Genomic DNA, 19,968 nt, shown 5'->3' on the forward strand with positions numbered 1-19,968 from the left:
AACATTTGGCCCAGGGTTTCAGTTCTGACGAGCACTTATTGGTATTTATGTTCAGTAAAAATCACCTCAAACCTCTGCTTGGAGCGAAAACCTTGATCAGATGTTTTGGTATTTCCGCAAGAGTTTACCCTGCCTCCAAATTCCAAAAGCAATGACACAGATCCAGTTTAATGGTCATGTTTCAACCACCTTTTTTTCAACTGCAAGTTAATTTCAGCTCCCAACTCCCACTATGGTAATCAAAGCACATCAAATGAGACGTGTATGCATTTGAGAACACTGGGAAAGACACCCATTATTTATTTTTTCTGCAGCCTTCAGATAGTTTCTTGCACTATAACTCACACATATTTAGGCACAAAGTTTAATAAATTATTTGTTCCTATAGAGTGATCGCTGTTCCTATAAATACCGACGGTTCTTTTTATCGTACCCTGAACATTTGCATAGTTTTATTTAAATAAAAAACGATAACATTATGTAAATGTTAATTATTATGTAAACGTTAATTATTATGCAAATGTTAATTATCCAATTTATTAAGGGGGTACTACACCCTGCCCAATTTTGTGCCTATTTTTGCATTTTTCTCAAAAATTATAGGGCATTGGTGACAAGTAAGATATGTATATTATAGGGGCAAGGACTACAACTACTGCACTGGAAATTTTATTTCAACACAGACAACAATTGTGGAGTTAGTCAAAAATGAGGGAAAACCAATATTTAATCAATAAATCAATAACTACTTGCCTTGAGTTGCTGAATTTTCAGTGCAGTAGTTGTATTCCTTGCCCCTATACTAAACATATCTTACTTGTCACCAATGCGCTATAATTTTTGAGAAAAATGCAAAAATAGGCACAAAATTGGTTAGGGGTGTAGTACCCCCTTAAAACACAGGGTATGTTTTATAAAAAAAAAGAAGAGCCATCAGTACCTAACAGAGCACAAATATTGCTAAAGGACCAAATAAGACATGGTGCCTTAAATTTTATTTATGATAAAAATGCAGTTTTAATCATGATTGACCACTTGCTTGTAAAATCTACCCGTAAACAGCCTGGCACTGTGTGCTCACAGAGCACAAACCCAACTGGCAGCTAGCTGTTCAAGTCTTTGATTTACAAATCGCAACTTGCAGACAAAGAAATATTTGTTTTTGTAATCCATTGTAATTCCATTCATGGTATTAGCCACTGATGCATTTCCAGTAACAAAATGTTATTTACACAGCTGTCAGTCATTACCTGTTCAAATCCATGTCTGATATATTGTTCTCTGGACAGTGTTTTTTATGATGTAAATATTGCATACGGTTATAGACCAGTGGGGCTTACTACCGACACACACACAAAAACAGCAGCTACAGTCTGTCCACATAGAAGTACAAAGTAAATAGACCTCGGAAACTGGAGGTATGAGAATAAATATTTCAGTGCAATAAGTGTGTAAATGCTTCTTTGACGCGCCACCTGCTGTGTAATTTGTACTTGCGGAGTGCACCACGCTCTTTACGCGTCATGTTTTTTAACACGCAGTGCGTGTAACGCAAAGCATCGACCCCCGATGCCACAGATTTGGTTTGTACTTCTATTGTAGAAAAAAATAACCCAACAGGCATGTTACTGGACTCCCCGACTCGCAAAACTGTCCAGTTTGGGGCTCCTCTTTAGTCAGATTAATACTTAAAGCATTAGAACGAGGTGACTTGGCTTATATGTCTGTCGTTAAAGAACTGATGTTTCTTCTTCCTCGGGTTGGCTCCTTTTGGTGCAAAGAATGACGTAATGGATGCGGTTCCCTTGGCACTCTCATCAATTTCTTCATCATCATCCCTACAAGAGATACAGGTAGGACATAAATGACATTACTCTTAAATCTTTTAATAATTTGATTACTGTGGACATATATATGTGGTGTGATCAAGTAAAATCAGTCTGAAGTTGGACACATTCAATTTTCATTTTTCTACATGTTGCAGAGCTACATTTTGCATAAAACCCATAGAAATTGAACATTTAGTTCCAAAGATATGAAAAGTTGGAAGTGTTTCCAAAACAAAAGACAGCAAAAGAAATTATTTCCTTTGTTTGGCTGTATCTGAAAATCAATATTTCTGACTTGTGACTGATTTCGCTTCATCACATCACATATACTCTCTGTTAACATTTCAGGGAGATGACATGATTAGGCTATTCCAGTTGGAATCCATACATGTACATCAACCATATGGAAGACACAACCTTAATTAACCACCCACATATGAGGTGTGAATTTCAAATGGAGTCACCAATTCATGTAACCCCATTTAAAACTCGCACTCAATGTATGCAAGATTAAGGCCATGGCTTCCACAGGGGGTATGAATTTCATCTGGAATAAATAGCCCATTGACAGCCTCACCCCCAACCCTACCCCATCATAGTACACACCCGTCATTTGCCCATGTGCCTCCAAGATGGGCAACTTTAATAAAATATGACAGATACAAGGGCGAGATGGCCGAGTGGTTAAGGCGTTGCGCTGCCGGCCGGGAGATACGATCGACAAGGGTTTGAGCCTTGGGCTTGCCTTCGGTGAAAATTCTCTTCCCTCCCAAAAAGTTCCTATATGGTCAGAAATCCTTCAATTCAGTTCAGAAATTTAATTTCAGAATTTAATTGAAGAATTTCTTCTCGCCCCCATACACTGCTTATCACGTGCAGATAAAGGTAGCGTATGTGCTTCGTCCGTAATTCGGAAGTCACGTAAAGTCGTTGGTCCCGTGTACAGGAAGAGTCAAACCCTGTTCACGTTAAGTGTCAGAGCTATTCGAAAAGAGAAGGGGGACCATCCTCGGTTCTGATATCTGCAATCAATCCTAGGTTCCAGGATCGTGCATAGGTAAAACTGTGCACGTAAAGCCCGTGCGTTGATACTCCATTTGAGGTAAGCATGTATATGGAAGGAAGGAAGATGCTAAACTGTAAACTGAGAAAGTTCTGTTACCTTAAAATTGTGACAAATTGGTATGTCCCTCAGTGAAAGATTCAGGTTAAATCTTTCTCAGAGGGTGTATGAAAATCAAATGGAGCTGGATAATGTGTTCATCCCATTTGAAATTCATACTCCCCTTGTGGAAGATATTTACAAAATCTTCAACAGGGGTAGTGTGGATTTCAAATGGAAAAGCCCAAATTTGAGAGCAGATTGAGTCACATATAAATGTTGCAATTAAACTTATCTTACCATTGTACAGGAACAGCTTTTTCGTCTAGTATCTTGGATGCCGTTGACCAACTAAATCTGACAATCCTAGGAAAACCAAATACAGGGTCTACGTTGTCTGCTAGGAATCTTTTGGTGGTTGGATCTGGGAAGAAACAGTTGAATAAAACAAAGGTCATACGACATTAATTCCAGAGGAAACTTTTAACATACGGTACTCAACCTGATTATCACCTCCCCCCTCCCCCCATGAAATTTTGAGGTGACACTGACAACTGTCTAAGCACCACCATAATCTTGACAAAGAAGATTGCACTGAAATTTTTATTCCTATTGAAAATATGCTGAAAAAAAAAAATTTAACACTTTGTTACTCAGCTATGCTGTAATGCAAATGAAAATAATGCATATTAAATGTAGAATAGGGTAGGCATGTTCACAATAATGATAATACAAAGAGCTTTGTTGCAAAACCCCTTACATCCACTTCATGAGCAATTTTGAGAAAACATCAAAAAAATCATCAAAAAAAGTACTGATATATGGGGGTTTGCAACAAAAGCAGTTTTTGGCGGGAGGCTAGGTTAAGATGATCATCCCGCCCAAACCTGCTTTTCTTGAAAACCGCCTTATATCAGTGATTTTTTTGATGATTTTTTGATGTGTTCTCAAAATTGCTCAAGTGGATGTAAGGGGATTTGCAACAAAGCTCTTCATATCGTTTATCGCGATAAGTTGTAATTATCGCGATCTCTAAATGGTATGACAGTCAGTAATATTTTGATAAAAATGTGTCATCTAAAATATGAAATTTGCCACAATGATCAGCCAAATTTGCCCATCTTAAACATCACAGATCAGCAGACATTACAGCTTTTACACTGCAGATTACGTGCATGTGCAAAAGCAATGAGACTTTTGACAATTTGAATTGGATACTACCAATACACATATTTTGGGCAAAACTTGACATAAAGAACGGCTCATAAATGAACTTTTTTTAAAGGAAAATATTGGTTAAATAAAGGGTGTTGAAGCTGCCCACATTATCGCCATTATTGTTTATCGCGATAAATGTTGCTGGTGATATCCTGATAAAGAAAAAGTGCCGGGACTGCCATTTGAAAATGAGAAAAGAGCTGTAGAATGCTCTTTTGGATTCTTCAAGAAGAGCTTTAGACAAGCTGTGTGCACCTGTGGCCATTAAAGCATAAAGAATTTAACAAGTCATCTAGAGGAGCTATAAATCGCTCTTGTAAATGGAACTTAAGAAGAGCTAGAGTGATTGCTCGCACTCCTCTCAAAAGGCAGTCCCTGATTTAGTGCCAATGAACATGCCTAGAGAACTGGGGTCGCACTAACCTGCGTCATTGCGTCATGGACGCGTTTCTGGAGCTTCTGATGCACAGAAATTTGTTTCAGTAAAACCTGTGCGTCAAAGAATGATGCAGACTTTCCGAGCCGACTGCATCAAATAAAACACGTAAACAATGAAACCATGTCGAAACTATCATTATTCTTAATTAGCTTGGTTTTCATCAATATTGACAAACGCGCTTGATTTTACAGTAGATTAAGAATCAACAACGATGACTTTATGGTTTAATTTGCAAAGATCACCAAGTTTCGTAAGTAAATTGATGGAAATTACATAGCAATTTACTACGACGAAAAAACAAAAAGGTCACCGGAAAGCCTGACAATCTTCACAAAAAAACATAATGGTCGCCGGGAATTGATCAATTTTCATAACTTTAACAAAAGAAACCTTTTTCATGTTTCATAAGAGCACAGAATAGAGTATATTTGACGTAAAACTGTTAAAATAAGACTGTTTTGTTGCCCCAAAGGGCAAAATCTGAGCAAAATAGGTTGCTAAAAAAAGAAAAAATTGGACCATTTTTGGACTTTGCTATATCAAGCCTGTATGCCATTATTGCCATTATGCTCACATTGCTCAATAACGGGCAGTGATTGGTTCATTACATGCTAACAGCTAAAGAATATTCATAATTCTATCAGAAGTGCTGAAAACTAGTAAATAAATAAAATAAACAATATTAAAGAGATAAATAATGAAAATAAAAACCTAATAATTAATCAATTAAATAAGAAAATACAAACTTAAAATAAAACAAAAAATATAAAGCAAATGAATTTTAATAAAATCAAAAATGAAATAAAAAAAGAAATTATGAAAACTCCAAATAAAATAAAATAAGAAAATGCAAAATTGCTAAATAAGAGTAAAACAAAGAATAAAAGAAATACATTTGAATGAACTAGATAAAATCAAAAACCAAAATAAATAAGAAAATGCAAAATTGATATAAATAATAGTAAAACAAAGGAAATAACATAAATTTTAAAATGAAATAGATAAAATCAAAAATCAATTAAAAAAAATTATGGATTTATAAATACCTTGTGGGGGTCCAGAGGTTGGGGAGCATAAGCATAGTTACGTCATGAGAATTGTTCACTTGACCCTTAAAAAAATCATTTGACCCCTAAGTTTTTGATTTTAGGTCAGTTAAGGGGTCATCTGTGACCCCTAGTTTTAACCTGCCAGCGCTACCCCTGCTAGAGAATGATCCAGATATGTCTCAGGTACACAAACACTATTGGGTTAATCACACTGAAAATCTACTGAAAATCTCCTGACAAGAATTAGCCTCTTGTAATCACACTGAATCACACTTATAGGCACTTAACTGAAAGTAGACTAAAATATCCCAATAAAATTGACTTAATCACACGGAAATGCGCTGGCTAGTGCTTTTCTTATTGAAATTACTGCCCTGAATCATTGCTCATTATGAAAGTCAATACCTATTGTCACTCACAATACTGAAAAATACACTGAATTGAATGAAATATCGCTGAAAAACAATATCAGTGTTGGCCTTCTTTTGTTCTGGTCTATTTCAATGTTGGTGGGCACTTTCCAGTGTTTTTTCACTGTCAAAATTTCATAGTGCTATATTCCATCAATTAGTCACAGGGTTGGCGATTTTTTGATTTAAAAAAAAAAATCAAAAAATCGATTTCTTTGATTTAAATCGGATTTTTTGATTTAAATCGATTTTTAAACTTTTTTATTCCAAGAACTGCTATACCCCATGATAAAGTCAAAAGAGACCAGTGGAATGCTAGACATATGCACAATCCAATCAGGTATTTACAAAAAATCAAAACACATTTTTAGATGTGAAAATTTCAATGAAAAAACTTTGGTTAAATCATGGGAAAAAACCTGCTGAATTCTGCACCTTGAAAATGATTTTTTAGCAATAGATAAAATGACATCATAGAGGTATTTAATTGTATCCAAAAGGTGTAGAGGCATTACAAATGAAGTAAAACAGTCAATTCAAAATAGAAATTAACTTTAATTTATCAAAAATGGTAAAAACAGAAAAAGTTGATTTAAATCAGTGATTTAAAAAAAAAATCATTTGATTTAAATCGTGATTTAAATCTTGATTTAAATCGCGCCAACCCTGATTATTCAAATAAAATAACTGCACATGTATTCTTTGGTTCACCTCTAGTTTGATCACGACATAAATGCTTTTTGGTGATTGCGCTGCAAAATAAACCGCCTTGTACATGTGCCCTCTGTGTGATGAATTTTACACACGATTCGATATTGCGACCAGCAAAATATGCCCCTATGTCACTACCGAACTTGAATCAAACCAAAGAAATATTCCACCTATTAGGGTTCTGATGATCTTGTCTTCAGATGCATACACTATATTTGAACATTTTTGCGTGTAATCAGATGGCTGTAATAAGTCCGCCGAGAGAGACCAACTTTTCCGTCCCGTACTGCAAATTAATTAAATATCTGAATCTTAATTTGATATCACATTAATTACCTGATGGATATCCGCTACCTAATTGATCCTGTGATACATCTATAGATTCTGGGAACTGCCACGATTTGACTACTTTGTCTCGCACAACCTGGAATACAAAAATGGCAAGAATCAATATTGAATCAAACAAGATTTTCTGTAGATCAATCATTCATACGAAATGTTATATGTGGCCAATTTTTGGAAATAAAGGACAAAAAACATGCGTTTTTAGTGTGTTTTTGTATGCTGTGACAATCAAGCCCAAAGACTTGTACATGTACTAAGACTAATTTTAGGTTATGCATTCTAATATTTGGAAAAAACATTTTTCTCAAATAAGCAATTATCAAACTTAACATAAAATATTAAATTTATGAGTAAACTCATCGCCTACAATTCAAATTTTGTCTTTGAATTTTGTGACTGCAATTGTAAGAAATCATGAAAAATTGAATGTCTTGGCCCGTTTCCCCTCACATTGCAAAACTATTCTAATTGAGTTTTATTGCCAGTTAGAAATAATCAAATGATAAAGATTTTTATAATTCATTTGGCAAAACAGGATATTTTTTAATCCAAAAATATTGGTGCTGTATTTTTCTGGAATTGGGAAAAGAACCTGGACACCAAGCCACTGTAAAAGAGAACAGAGTAATGCATACCCAGTGAATTATGGGAGATTGCATAATTTGGAAGCAGAAAACCTTTGCAAATTTGCCTGCAGTAAAGACAGAGTAATGTATACCCTGTAAAACTTAACAAACTTGAATGTGGTCTCCAATCTCTTACACTAACCTTACCTTTGCACATATACTAGCAGCACTGACAATGGCAAATTTGGAATCAGCCTTTGGTGTAACTGTTATTTCTAAGTCAGGGAAGAGACCCTTCAGTTTATCTTGATATTTCTGTGCGTCACCCACGGTGTCCACATAAACCTGTGAAAAAATAATAGAAATATATTCATGCTACATCAGTAAAGGGAGGGCACCAAATGACAAAATAATGTAACATGCCAAAATGTTTTTCCCCCTGAAAGTTTTAAAATTGTATACAAAGCACGAAAATGAACACGTTTTAAATTGCCGTTTTGTATCAAAAGTGGCAGTAGACAGCAATCAAACAACCCATGTTTTCAAATATGATCATCTTGATTCCTGCAATTTGCGCAGCTCGTAGTCATAATTAAGATACACCTTCTGCGCACGTTTTACGAAAATCCAGGGAATATTTTCCCGGGTAAATAAATTCCCGGCCGGCCATGTTTTCGATGTTTTGTTGTGAGGCTCCGCGCGAGATACACTGTCAGGGTGAAACGTACAGGGAAATGCACCCGGCTTGTTGCGTCGGGCACGAGGCAAAAATAAGCGCTCATTAGCAATGAGATTAGCAAGATTTCCCACTACTGACCATGTGGACGATTTCAGACGGAAAAGGGTGAAACATCATAATTAAAAATTGATAGAAATTTGTTAAAAAATTAAAAAGCCCAAATTTTTCAGTTCAAACTTTAAGTACACAGACTAATGAATATAGAATTCAAGAAAACTGGAATTCTGCATTTTTAAAACATGTCATGGTTCAGACCAACCTTAAGTTGTTTGGCAGTGAGATGTGAGTGTGTGTCGCAGTGTCATGCCACTAGCAGTGTAACAGTATAAAACAAGCATAAGCAAGTTGTAAATAAGACACCATATTGACTGCTCAGTGCCAGAAGTGGGTAAGTGCAATAGCTGCCATGTGTAGATGAGTACAATACACTGTGTGTAAATTGCCAAATGTTCACAGGGCAGCTACTACACTTGCCCACTTCTGGCACTGAGCAGTCGATATATAGATACAGTACCCTAGATAAAATACTCATCAAGTAAGATAACTATCCTGCCTGTCGAAGGCTCACTATGCTGAATATGAAATAATGTCAAATCTAACCTAAGCTTAGTGAGCCTTATTTCATATTCGACATAGTAAACCTCATTGTATAACAGACATATTGAACCTTTAAGGGGGTACTACACCCTGCCCAATTTTGTGCTTATTTTTGCATTTTTCTCAAAAATTATAGCGCATTGGGGACAATTAAGATAGGCCTATGTATATTATTGGGGCAAGGACTACAACTACTGCACTGGAAATTTTATTTCAGCACAGACAACAGTTGTGGAGGGAAAACCAATATTTGATCAATAAATCAATAACTACTTGCTTGAGTTGCTGAATTTTCAGTACAGTAGTTGTAGTCCTTGCCCCTATAATATACATATCTTACCTGTCACCAATGTGCTATAATTTTGAGAAAAATGCAAATATAGGCACAAAATTGGCCAGGGGTGTAGTACCCCCTTAACATAAAGGCTGGACACCACTGAATGGATAAAGTTTATAAGCTTACCTCTTTTACCTGTACCCCATCTGCAATGGCCAATCTAAGAAGACCGATAGCTGAGTCCATAGAAATCTGATTTAAACTGTATTTTGTTCTGCAAAAGAAAAAATGAAATAAAAAATTTAACTTTAAAATTGTTTGGATTGCTGCCCAGACTACAACCTATTGGGCTATTCCAGTTGAAATCCACACACCCTATGGAAGATATTGACCTTAATCAGGGTTCATAGTGTCAAGACCACAGTGAAATCAATGACTTTTAATGACTTTCAAATACACTTTTCAATGACTTTTTATTAAATCTCATACCTCGGATGTGTTGAACAGTATTGTTTGTACATCTTAATATAAGTACCAGTTATATGTTTGTACCTCTTAATATAAGTACCAGTTAGTTTTACCCTATAGAAATATACATTGATACTACAGCCTGCAGGTTCAGGTGCTGAATTCGGAAGGGTTACTCAACTAATCTACTGTTCTAATTTATCTAACGGGAAAGTATAAAGTAATACATAATAATCACATACCTGCCAACCCCAGAAACCCCAAAAGTGGAACACATATTGCGCGGGACCACTTGTGCGACCGAGCATATAACAGCGGGGTTCAGGGGCAAAGCCACGGTGGGGGTCGAGTGGATGAAGCCCCCCGAAGCCAGAGGGTTTTTACACCATTTTTGACCTGTTTTAGACTTTTTTGAAAAAATGCTTCCTTCATCCTAAAAAAGGGGTTTTAAATTTTCAGTTTCCTATACTATTGTACATGAGAGACATTCTTCAAAGTTTTTTTTTTGCCTGTATAACATGGCCTACATGACCGAAATTGATATATATAATGTGCAATATAAAAACGATGATTCATTAAATTTTTGCCCCCACCCCCTCCCTGAGGTATGTGGGAGGGGGCCCACAAAGCTCCTGGCTTGTTTTACACTTTTAATAAAAAGTGCTTCCTTCTTCCAGAAAACATGCTTTAAAGTTTTGAGTTTCCTATACTTTTGTACATGAGAGACATTCTTCAAAGTTTTTTTTTTTGCCTAATAACATGGCCTACGTGACTGAAATTGATATATATAATGCGCAATATAAAAACAATGATTCGTCAAATTTTGACCCCCCCACACCTTCGGGTATGTGGGAGGGGGCCCACATGGGGGTACTAATGTGCATGAAGAATACATTGTATGATAAAAGTAATTTGTAAAATTCAGTATGTTAAACATACAGAGTGATGTCACTACAAATTGGGACTAAAATAGTAGGCCTATCTCAAGGGAAATACATACACACACTTACCCACCCCCACCCAACCTACCCCACCCCCACCCCAAGTCCACCCCGACTGACGGCCACACAAAGCCAAAGGATACAGCTAAAAGGTTCATATCAAACCTTTGACCCAAGTTTGCTTCAATTTAATTTCGACTTAAAACATGACTTGATATTAGAGTATACATATAGGCCTACACGACATCAGTCCAGCATCATCTCAAACGTCATCGTTCATTAATACACATTACATACTTCTTATTAAGGTAATATTCATTGAGGAAAAAGAGATGAGTTTTTGAACGCAAAACCTGATAACATGCAGGTCCGATAATCGACCAAAATGCATCAATTTTGGGAGTCTTTTGGGCATGAAAAGGTGACCACATGCATGTTAAATGAGTACCATTATCTAGCCTAGTCATCCAGTCAGGGTTCTAAGGAATTTTCATTTTAAAATGGGAAATATATGTGTCCAGAAAGAATCATCATTAATATTTCTTTTTTCTCGAGCGGAACGTTCCGCTTTTTACCGACTTTGAGGTTTAAAAGTGTAACAGTTCCGCTAAAAAGCAGAACGGTTGGCAGGTATGTAATCATAAATTAAATAAAATAATTATTAAAATACATTGTATTTTTATTTTTTCCTTCATACAAATATATTTCAAAGACTTTTAATGACTTTTTTGACTTTTCTACAAAATTTAATGACTTTTAATGACTTTAATGACCTTGCTTCAAATTCACTGACTTTTAAGGAATTTAATGACCGCTACGAACACTGTTAATCTCCCACACAGGGAGTGCTGATTTCAAATGGAGTTACCTGAATGAGCGACTCTATTTGATCTACACCTTTATGTGGGAGATTAGGACAAAAAAAAAGGTTTGTTTCATAGCTCACGAGTGGTTTGAAAATAAATGTGAAATGCAATTTTTTTTGTTGAGAAAAACAAATCAGATTTTCGCAGATTTTTCCGGAAAATTTTTTTTTTAAAATGTTCTTCGAAATAAAAAAAATTTCCGCATTTCTTTTTTCCAAATCGCACGATTTTACAAATGCGTGTGCAAGCTTTGAGACAAACTTTTTTTTTTTTTTTTAAAGGTTACAAAAAATGTATGTCTTCTATAGGGGGTTTATGGATGTCAACTGAAATAGCACATTGGATAATTAACATTAGAAAGCCTGTAGCTTATTTCCATTGGGGTCTATGACATGATGATATATGCTATGCAGTTATTAGATTCCTTCCTGATGGCAACCTAACAGGGCACATCATGTTTAGGTATTTCAAAAGATTGAAAACATCACAGCAGGACCAGGACATACGGTGGAGTAGGACAATCAGGCTGTACTCTTTTTGAAACTGACTGGGAATGTTATGGTCATATGTCGTAAGTTGGTACGAAAAAAGTACACTTTGCAAATTGAGAGAAAAGTCACCAATTCTGTTTCAAATGAACATGACTTTTATTCTAGACATCCAATTGACATGAGGTAAATGATAAAAGAGCTGACACAATATGTTAATTCTCTGCACTGATTCACTATCTAGTGCAACATGGGTCGATAGTGATGAAATGTACCTCAATGAACAGAGCACATCCAGATCTTGCAAATTATGATTAAATTTCTTTATCGACCCATGTTTAGCCAGTCTATTCTCAAAATGAAAACAAAGGGCACAGGGAGCCTGTACACCTTGGTCTGGTGCGGACATTTTATAAATGAATTTAGAAGAGCAGCAACGACACCAATTGCATTACATTCCAGATATTAAGACTAGGGGTCTGTTACCGTCAAGCAAAATTTTAAATATGTGGACAAACTCAAAAAAATAGAAATCCTTGATTCTTTTAGCATTGTTACGAGTCGTACTTGACTCAAGGCCAAAATCACCTTTTTCCCGAACTCACACGAATGCACAACACAAATACACTGTTTGTTTAAGCTAACACAATCTAAGTCTTTAATTGAAAACAGAGTATGATTGGTACATATAATAACAATATCGCATATACAATAAAATCACACAATGACAGTTTTACTATATCAGTACTTAACCAGCTGTCTTCTTGTTGGTGATCCTAGAGTTCTTGCAATGTTCTGGACGACTGATGTAATATATCCTTATTCACTTGTTCTGCGAAAATCAGCGAAGTCCATCGTACACTTGCATTTATAAATCCTTGCACATAAAATCCTCATACGAAAATGATGATGCTTCCTCCAATCTCCTGTGCGCTGCTATCTCCACAAATACATCTCCTTGCGCTGCTTTCTCCGCAATATATCTCTTTGCGCTGCTTTCTCCAAAAATCGTGTTTCTTTCACCAATCACTCTTTTTCCCAGGGAACAGGTTTCTTTAACACAGCTCCGCTGTTTTTTGACAGATCGTTGCCTTCACAAACCCAGCAAACTCCAGCAATTTGACAGAAGAACTTTTAATCCTTTGATGAGGAAGAGCACTTTTGTGTGCTCGCTGTCTTCTTCGTTGCTGTATTAAAATTAGCTCAATTATTGGCTATATAAACTGGTTAAATGTACTTCTTTTTTGAAGCACGAAGACCATCACACACATGTGGAGTTTTCAATCTCACATGACATTCTGTCAAGTCCCAACAAAAGCCTCCAGCTTTTTATAGCAGTACTCATGCAAAAACCCATCATCTATTAATAAACCATTACTTCAATCACATTTTCACAACATTGCTGCAATCTTGGGATTTCCCAAGATTAATTATACACATTCACATTACATCACTTCCTAGGGGGTTTTCCTGATGGTGCAACAATGAACTGGGGCTTTCCAAGTTCCAAACATAGATCTGACTTTGTTTACAATAATTTGGGGAACTCCAAAATACAAGGGGTTTCCCATCTCATGAAATACTTTCAGCTTGTAAACAAAGTTAAATAATTAAATTAAATCAAATTACTCAGGGCACATCACACCCTCCCCCTTAAAAGAAGAAAGTTCGAATGTAATGAAAACTTTCTTAAATGCTTACTTCTTTTACATCAACTTCAACATATTATCAACTTTGAGTATTTAACTCATCATACACAGTGACTACTTGTCACACAAGTTCCTTTTAAAGGAATTTTGTTTATCAGTCTTTATGCAATTCTGGACAAGGCATCAGCCATTACATTGTCTTTTCCCTTAATATGTTTGATGTCCAGATTGTACTCTTGCAAGGTCAAACTCCACCTCACCAGTCTTTGGTTTTTGTTCTTCATCCTGTTGATGAAGGTGAGGGGATTGTGATCTGTGAAAACAAGCACAGGGTATACTGTGGTACCCAAATACACATCAAAATGTAGCAGTGCTAATAGCAATGCTAGACACTCCTTCTCAATTGTGGAGTAATTTCTCTGGTGCTTGTTGAATTTCCTTGAAAAGTAACAAATGGGGTGATCTATTTGATCTTCACCCTCTTGCATCACAACACCTCCACAGCCTATGTCACTGGCATCAACAGTCAACTTGAACTGCTTCTGAAAATCAGGTGCAGTAAGTACTGAGTGAACTCATGAGTATTGATTTGACTTTGTGAAAAGCATTTTCACACTGTTCTGACCAAATGAATTTTGCATCTTTCTTCAACAAATCAGTCAAAGGACTTGCTATCTCTGAAAAGTTTGGACAGAACTTTCTATAATAGCCAACCATTCCTAGAAATCTCATGAGTGCCTTCTTGTTTACAGGTGTGGGGTATTGCTCAATTGCTTCAACTTTGGCTTTGATAGGTTTCACCTGACCTTGACCTACAACATATCCTAAGTATGTGACTGTGGCATGGCAAAACTCACTTTTTTCCAGATTGACTGTCAATTGTACTTCTGACAGCTTCTTAAACAACTGATGGAGTTGTTCCATGTGTTGTTCCCAAGTTTGACTGTAAACAATCAAATCATCTACATATGCTTCACATCCCTCTATGTCTGCCACAATTTGATTTACCATTCTCTGAAAGGTTGCGGGTGCATTTTTCAACCCAAATGGCATAACTTTGTATTGGTAAAGACCAAATGGTGTACAAAAAGCAGAAATCTCTTTGGCACGGTCTGTGAGTGGAACCTGCCAGTACCCTTTCAAAAGATCAAATTTGCTAACAAATTTTGCATTCCCAATTTTGTCTATGCAATCATCAATTCTTGGAATTGGAGTGCAGTCTGTCTTTGAATGAACATTTGCAGCTCTCATGTCTGCGACCAATCGGTATGAACCATCAGGCTTGGGAACAAGTATACACGGTGAACTCCATTCACTACTACTTGGTTCTATGATATCATTGTCTAGCATATAATTGATCTCATTTTTGAGATGTTCCATTTTCAATGGATTGACTCTGTAAGGATGCTGCTTGATTGGTTTTGTATCACCAACATCTACATCATGAAATGCAGCATTTGTTCTACTTGGCGTATCAGGAAATATATTGTCAAATTTGTGAATCAAATTTGCAATTTGACTTTGTTGATCTTGAGAAAGATGACCTAACTTTGAGTCCAAATTAGTGAGCACATCAGAATTGTTCAATTTTACATTATACTCTTTGTGCTCCAGCTCTTTATCCTGGTCAAATATGACATCAGAATTGTCATCTTTACTCTTGTCTACATTGGCGATTTTGTCTACATCGGCATGTTTGTCTACATTATCAGCATGTTTTACTGTACACACAGGTTTTGGAATGCCACTGTCACTTCTTTCAACATACTCTTTGAGCATATTTATGTGGCATAACTGCCTGCTCTTGCGTCTACCAGGAGTCTTGATAATATAATCTACTTCACCCACTTTTGACTCTACTTCACATGGGCCATGATATCTGGCTTGCAATGGGTGTCCTGGAATTGGAAACAGTACTAGAACTTTGTCACCTGGTTTGAACACTCTCTCTTTGGCATGTTTATCATACCATTGTTTCATTTTGGCCTGACCCTGTTTCAAGTTTTCTTTGGCGATATCAGTTACTCTGTTAAGCCTATGCTTAAAATTGGAGACATAATCCAACAAATTGATATCTGATTTCTCATTGAGCCACTTTTCTTTCAACAACTTTAAGGGCCAGCACTGTGTGTCCAAACACTAACTCAAAAGGACTAAATCCCAAAGTTTCCTGAACAGCTTCCCTAGCAGCAAACAACAACAAGTGCACTCCCTCATCCCAGTCCCTCTGAAATTCCAAACAGTATGTTCTGATCATGTTTTTCAATGTTTGGTGGAACCTTTCTAGTGCACCTTGTGATTCTGGATGGTAAGCACTTGAGGTATACTGTTCTATACCTAATTGATACATGACCTGCTGAAATACTCCAGAAGTAAAGTTTGATCCTTGGTCTGACTGTATGGACTTGGGAGCCCCACAAATGTGAAGAACTTAGTTAGAGCTTTCACTATAGTCACTGCTTTAATATTTCTCAAGGGTATGGCTTCAGGAAAGCGTGTTGACGCGCACATAATTGTCAGAAGGTATTGATTACCTGACTTAGTCTTTGGTAGGGGGCCTACACAATCAATAATAACCCTACTAAATGGTTCATCAAAGGCTGGAATTGGCTTTAATGGAGCAGGAGGTATTTTCTGATTTGGCTTCCCTACTACTTGGCATATGTGACATGTTTTGCAATATTCAGAAACATCTTTTCTGAGAGTGGGCCACCAGAAATGTCTCAGAATTCTTTCATGAGTTTTCTTAACACCCAAATGCCCTGCCATGGGACTATCATGTGCTATGTTAATAACTTCAGTGTGGTAGACTTTTGGTACCACAATTTGGTGCACTACCTTCCACTCTTCATCGGCAGGTACATCAGGGGGCGCCATTTTCTCATTAGCACACCATCTTGTTTGTAAAAACAGACAGAATTTTGTTCTGCTTCTTCTAGGGTCAATGCCCTTTGATTGATCTCTTTGAGTTCTGGGTCATTTTGTTGCTCCAGAATCAGCTTGTCATGACTTAATGGGTCTTTCATGGTTTCCCCAATTTGTTCATGCTCAGAGGCTGTGTCATTTTAGGGGTGTTTTTATCCCCAGGAGAAGGAAGTTGATCTTCTTTCTCATTCAACTTTGACACAAATGTGTCTTCCAAATTGTAGCCTAAGTCATCAATTTGGTTGTCCTCAATTGTTTCTAATGAGGCCTTCTTACTCATTGCCCGTGTCACTGCACATGCAGGAAATATCTCCTCTTCCTCACTATTATCATCCTGTATACAGGGCTTATCTGTGACTATTGGGTCAGGAAAAACCTTCCCCCTGCCAAATCATTTCCAAGCAACATGGACACTCCTTTGACTGGCAATTCATGTCTAACTCCTATGGTTACAGGACCAGAAACCAAGTCAGATGTCAAGTTAATCTTGTGGAGAGGTACACTAATTATTTCCATCCCAATACCCTGGATCAAAGCATTACCTGCTGAACTATCCTCATTAAAGGGCAAAGTTCCTTCCAGAATCATAGACCGTGCACAACACGTATCTCGCACAATCTTGATGGGCTTTGGACTACCATTCTCACCAAGTGATACTACTCCCTCTAACACAAATGGTTCAAATTCTTCACACACCTTGTCTGTCTCACCTCCCTTTTGTGGGAATTCTTGTTTCTTGATTTGACTGACTTTTTTCTTTGACTCAAGTGACACTGCACATCCCACAGTATTACTAGCAGTTTGCTGCTGTTTTTGTGCGTCTTGTCTGCCTTTTAAGAAATAACACTGGGTCATCGTATGCCCTGGTCTCTTACAATGAGTACAAGTTAATTTGGATTTAAATTCAGTCCCAAATTTTGCTCTGTTACCTGAACTCCCTGCGGTCCCTCTACCACCAGCATTATGCTGTGAATTAGACTGAGGTTTCACTTCTTGTGTACCACCCTGATTTGCTCTAGGTTGATTATGGCTGAACCTGTTTGAATAACTTCTGTTATGACCAAATCTACTCCCATTCAATTTGTGAGTTAAGCCATAGTCGTCCGCCATTGTCGCCGCTTCGTTTAGCGTCTTAATTTTGCTAGCGCTTTCATCCAAATGGGTTTTAATGTCAACGTGGACACATTTCTTGAACTCTTCTATAAGAACTAATTGCTTAAGTTGGCGAAATCATCTTTGACTTCTTTTGACCCAAGCCACCTGTCAAACATTTGTTCTTTTACTCTAGCAAATTCTACATGGGTTTGATCTGCTTGCTTTCTTGAATCTCTGAACTTTTGTCTGTATGCTTCAGGCACCAGTTCATAGGCCTTAAGGACTGCCTGTTTAACTTCTTCATAATCATTACACTTCTCTATTGGTAGAGCTGAGTAAGTTTCCTGGCCTTCCCCACAAAACTACTTTGTAACAGTAGGGTCCAATGCTCTGGAGGCCATTTCAAATTTGTAGCTACCTTTTCAAAATGTTGAAAGTACTCAAACTTCTTTCTCTTTGAATTTAGGCACAAGCTTTACATACTTTGTAACATCAAAACCTGACTTTGACTTTGAGGAGAAACTTGATGAGTATTTGTCACCTAGCTTAGCCAACTTCTCTTGTTCAAACTCAATTTCTTTTTCTTTCAAATGTGCTTGAGCTAGTTTTTCCTTTTCTTCCATTTCTAACTTTTGTTTTTCAAGTTCCAATTTTGCTACCTTTTCCTTTTCTTCTGTTTCTAATTTGTGGTGCTCAAGCGCCATCTTTTCTTAAGCGTGCTTTTTCTTCCATTTCTAGTTTCTGTTTCTCCATATCTAATCTTTCTTGTTTTTCTTTATTTTGCATATCTAGCTTTTGCATGTCCAACTGCAATTGCATTTTCATTTTTTCCATTTCCACCTGAACTTCTAGTTCTTTCAACTTTACTGCATCCCCGATTTCAGTTTTGACCTCTTTTCTCTTGTCCAAAATGGATTCCTCAAAATACTCTTCATCAACCAAAACGTCAATTAAGGCATTTTTGATTATTTGTTTTCTGTTGGCTTGCTTTACATCCAATTCATAGTATTTTGCAAATGCTAATAAATCAGGTTTCTTCAACTTATCAAACTTCTCCCAATCTATAGTTTCAAGAAACTCTTCTGCTTTGAACTCTGCCATACTGTACTTTCACTTTTAAGACTCAGTAATTTAATGTCAACTTTTTTTACAGTGTATCTCCCGGACGAGCCCCCAATTTTTGTTACGAGTCGTACTTGACTCAAGGCCAAAATCACCTTTTTCCCGAACTCACACGAATGCACAACACAAATACACTGTTTGTTTAAGCTAACACAATCTAAGTCTTTAATTGAAAACAGAGTATGATTGGTACATATAATAACAATATCGCATATACAATAAAATCACACAATGACAGTTTTACTATATCAGTACTTAACCAGCTGTCTTCTTGTTGGTGATCCTAGAGTTCTTGCAATGTTCTGGACGACTGATGTAATATATCCTTATTCACTTGTTCTGCGAAAATCAGCGAAGTCCATCGTACACTTGCATTTATAAATCCTTGCACATAAAATCCTCATACGAAAATGATGATGCTTCCTCCAATCTCCTTTATGCTATCTCCACAAATACATCTCCTTGCGCTGCTTTCTCCGCAATATATCTCTTTGCGCTACATTCAAAAAAAATGGTGTTTCTTTCACCAATCACTCTTTTTCCAGGGAACAGGTTTCTTTAACACAGCTCCGCTGTTTTTTGACAGATGCGTTGCCTTCACAAACCCAGCAAACTCCAGCAATTTGACAGAAGAACTTTTAATCCTTTGATGAGGAAGAGCACTTTTGTGTGCTCGCTGTCTTCTTCGTTGCTGTATTAAAATTAGCTCAATTATTGGCTATATAAACTGGTTAAATGTACTTCTTTTTTGAAGCACGAAGACCATCACACACATGTGGAGTTTTCAATCTCACATGACATTCTGTCAAGTCCCAACAAAAGCCTCCAGCTTTTTATAGCAGTACTCATGCAAAAACCCATCATCTATTAATAAACCATTACTTCAATCACATTTTCACAACATTGCTGCAATCTTGGGATTTCCCAAGATTAATTATACACATTCACATTACATCACTTCCTGGGGGGTTTTCCTGATGGTGCAACAATGAACTGGGGCTTTCCAAGTTCCAAACATAGATCTGACTTTGTTTACAATAATTTGGGGGAACTCCAAAATACAAGGGGGTTTCCCATCTCATGAAATACTTTCAGCTTGTAAACAAAGTTAAATAATTAAATTAAATCAAAT

At 36.8% G+C, this 19,968-nt stretch overlaps 1 protein-coding gene across 1 annotated transcript in view; it reads right to left on the reverse strand.

Moving 5' to 3' along the window:
- Positions 1 to 265: 265 nt before the first annotated feature.
- The window catches only part of LOC140163082 (ribonuclease H2 subunit A-like), a 45,056-nt gene continuing 25,353 nt past the window's right edge, over positions 266 to 19,968 (reverse strand). Inside the window, 5 exon segments of the mRNA XM_072186452.1 lie at positions 266 to 1,838; positions 3,232 to 3,355; positions 7,095 to 7,182; positions 7,877 to 8,014; positions 9,469 to 9,556. Of these exon segments, the coding sequence (XP_072042553.1) occupies positions 1,697 to 1,838; positions 3,232 to 3,355; positions 7,095 to 7,182; positions 7,877 to 8,014; positions 9,469 to 9,556 (580 nt within the window). The 3' untranslated portion in view covers positions 266 to 1,696.

This window comes from Amphiura filiformis, chromosome 10 (genome assembly GCF_039555335.1).
Source record: "Amphiura filiformis chromosome 10, Afil_fr2py, whole genome shotgun sequence".
Lineage (NCBI taxonomy): Eukaryota > Metazoa > Echinodermata > Ophiuroidea > Amphilepidida > Amphiuridae > Amphiura > Amphiura filiformis.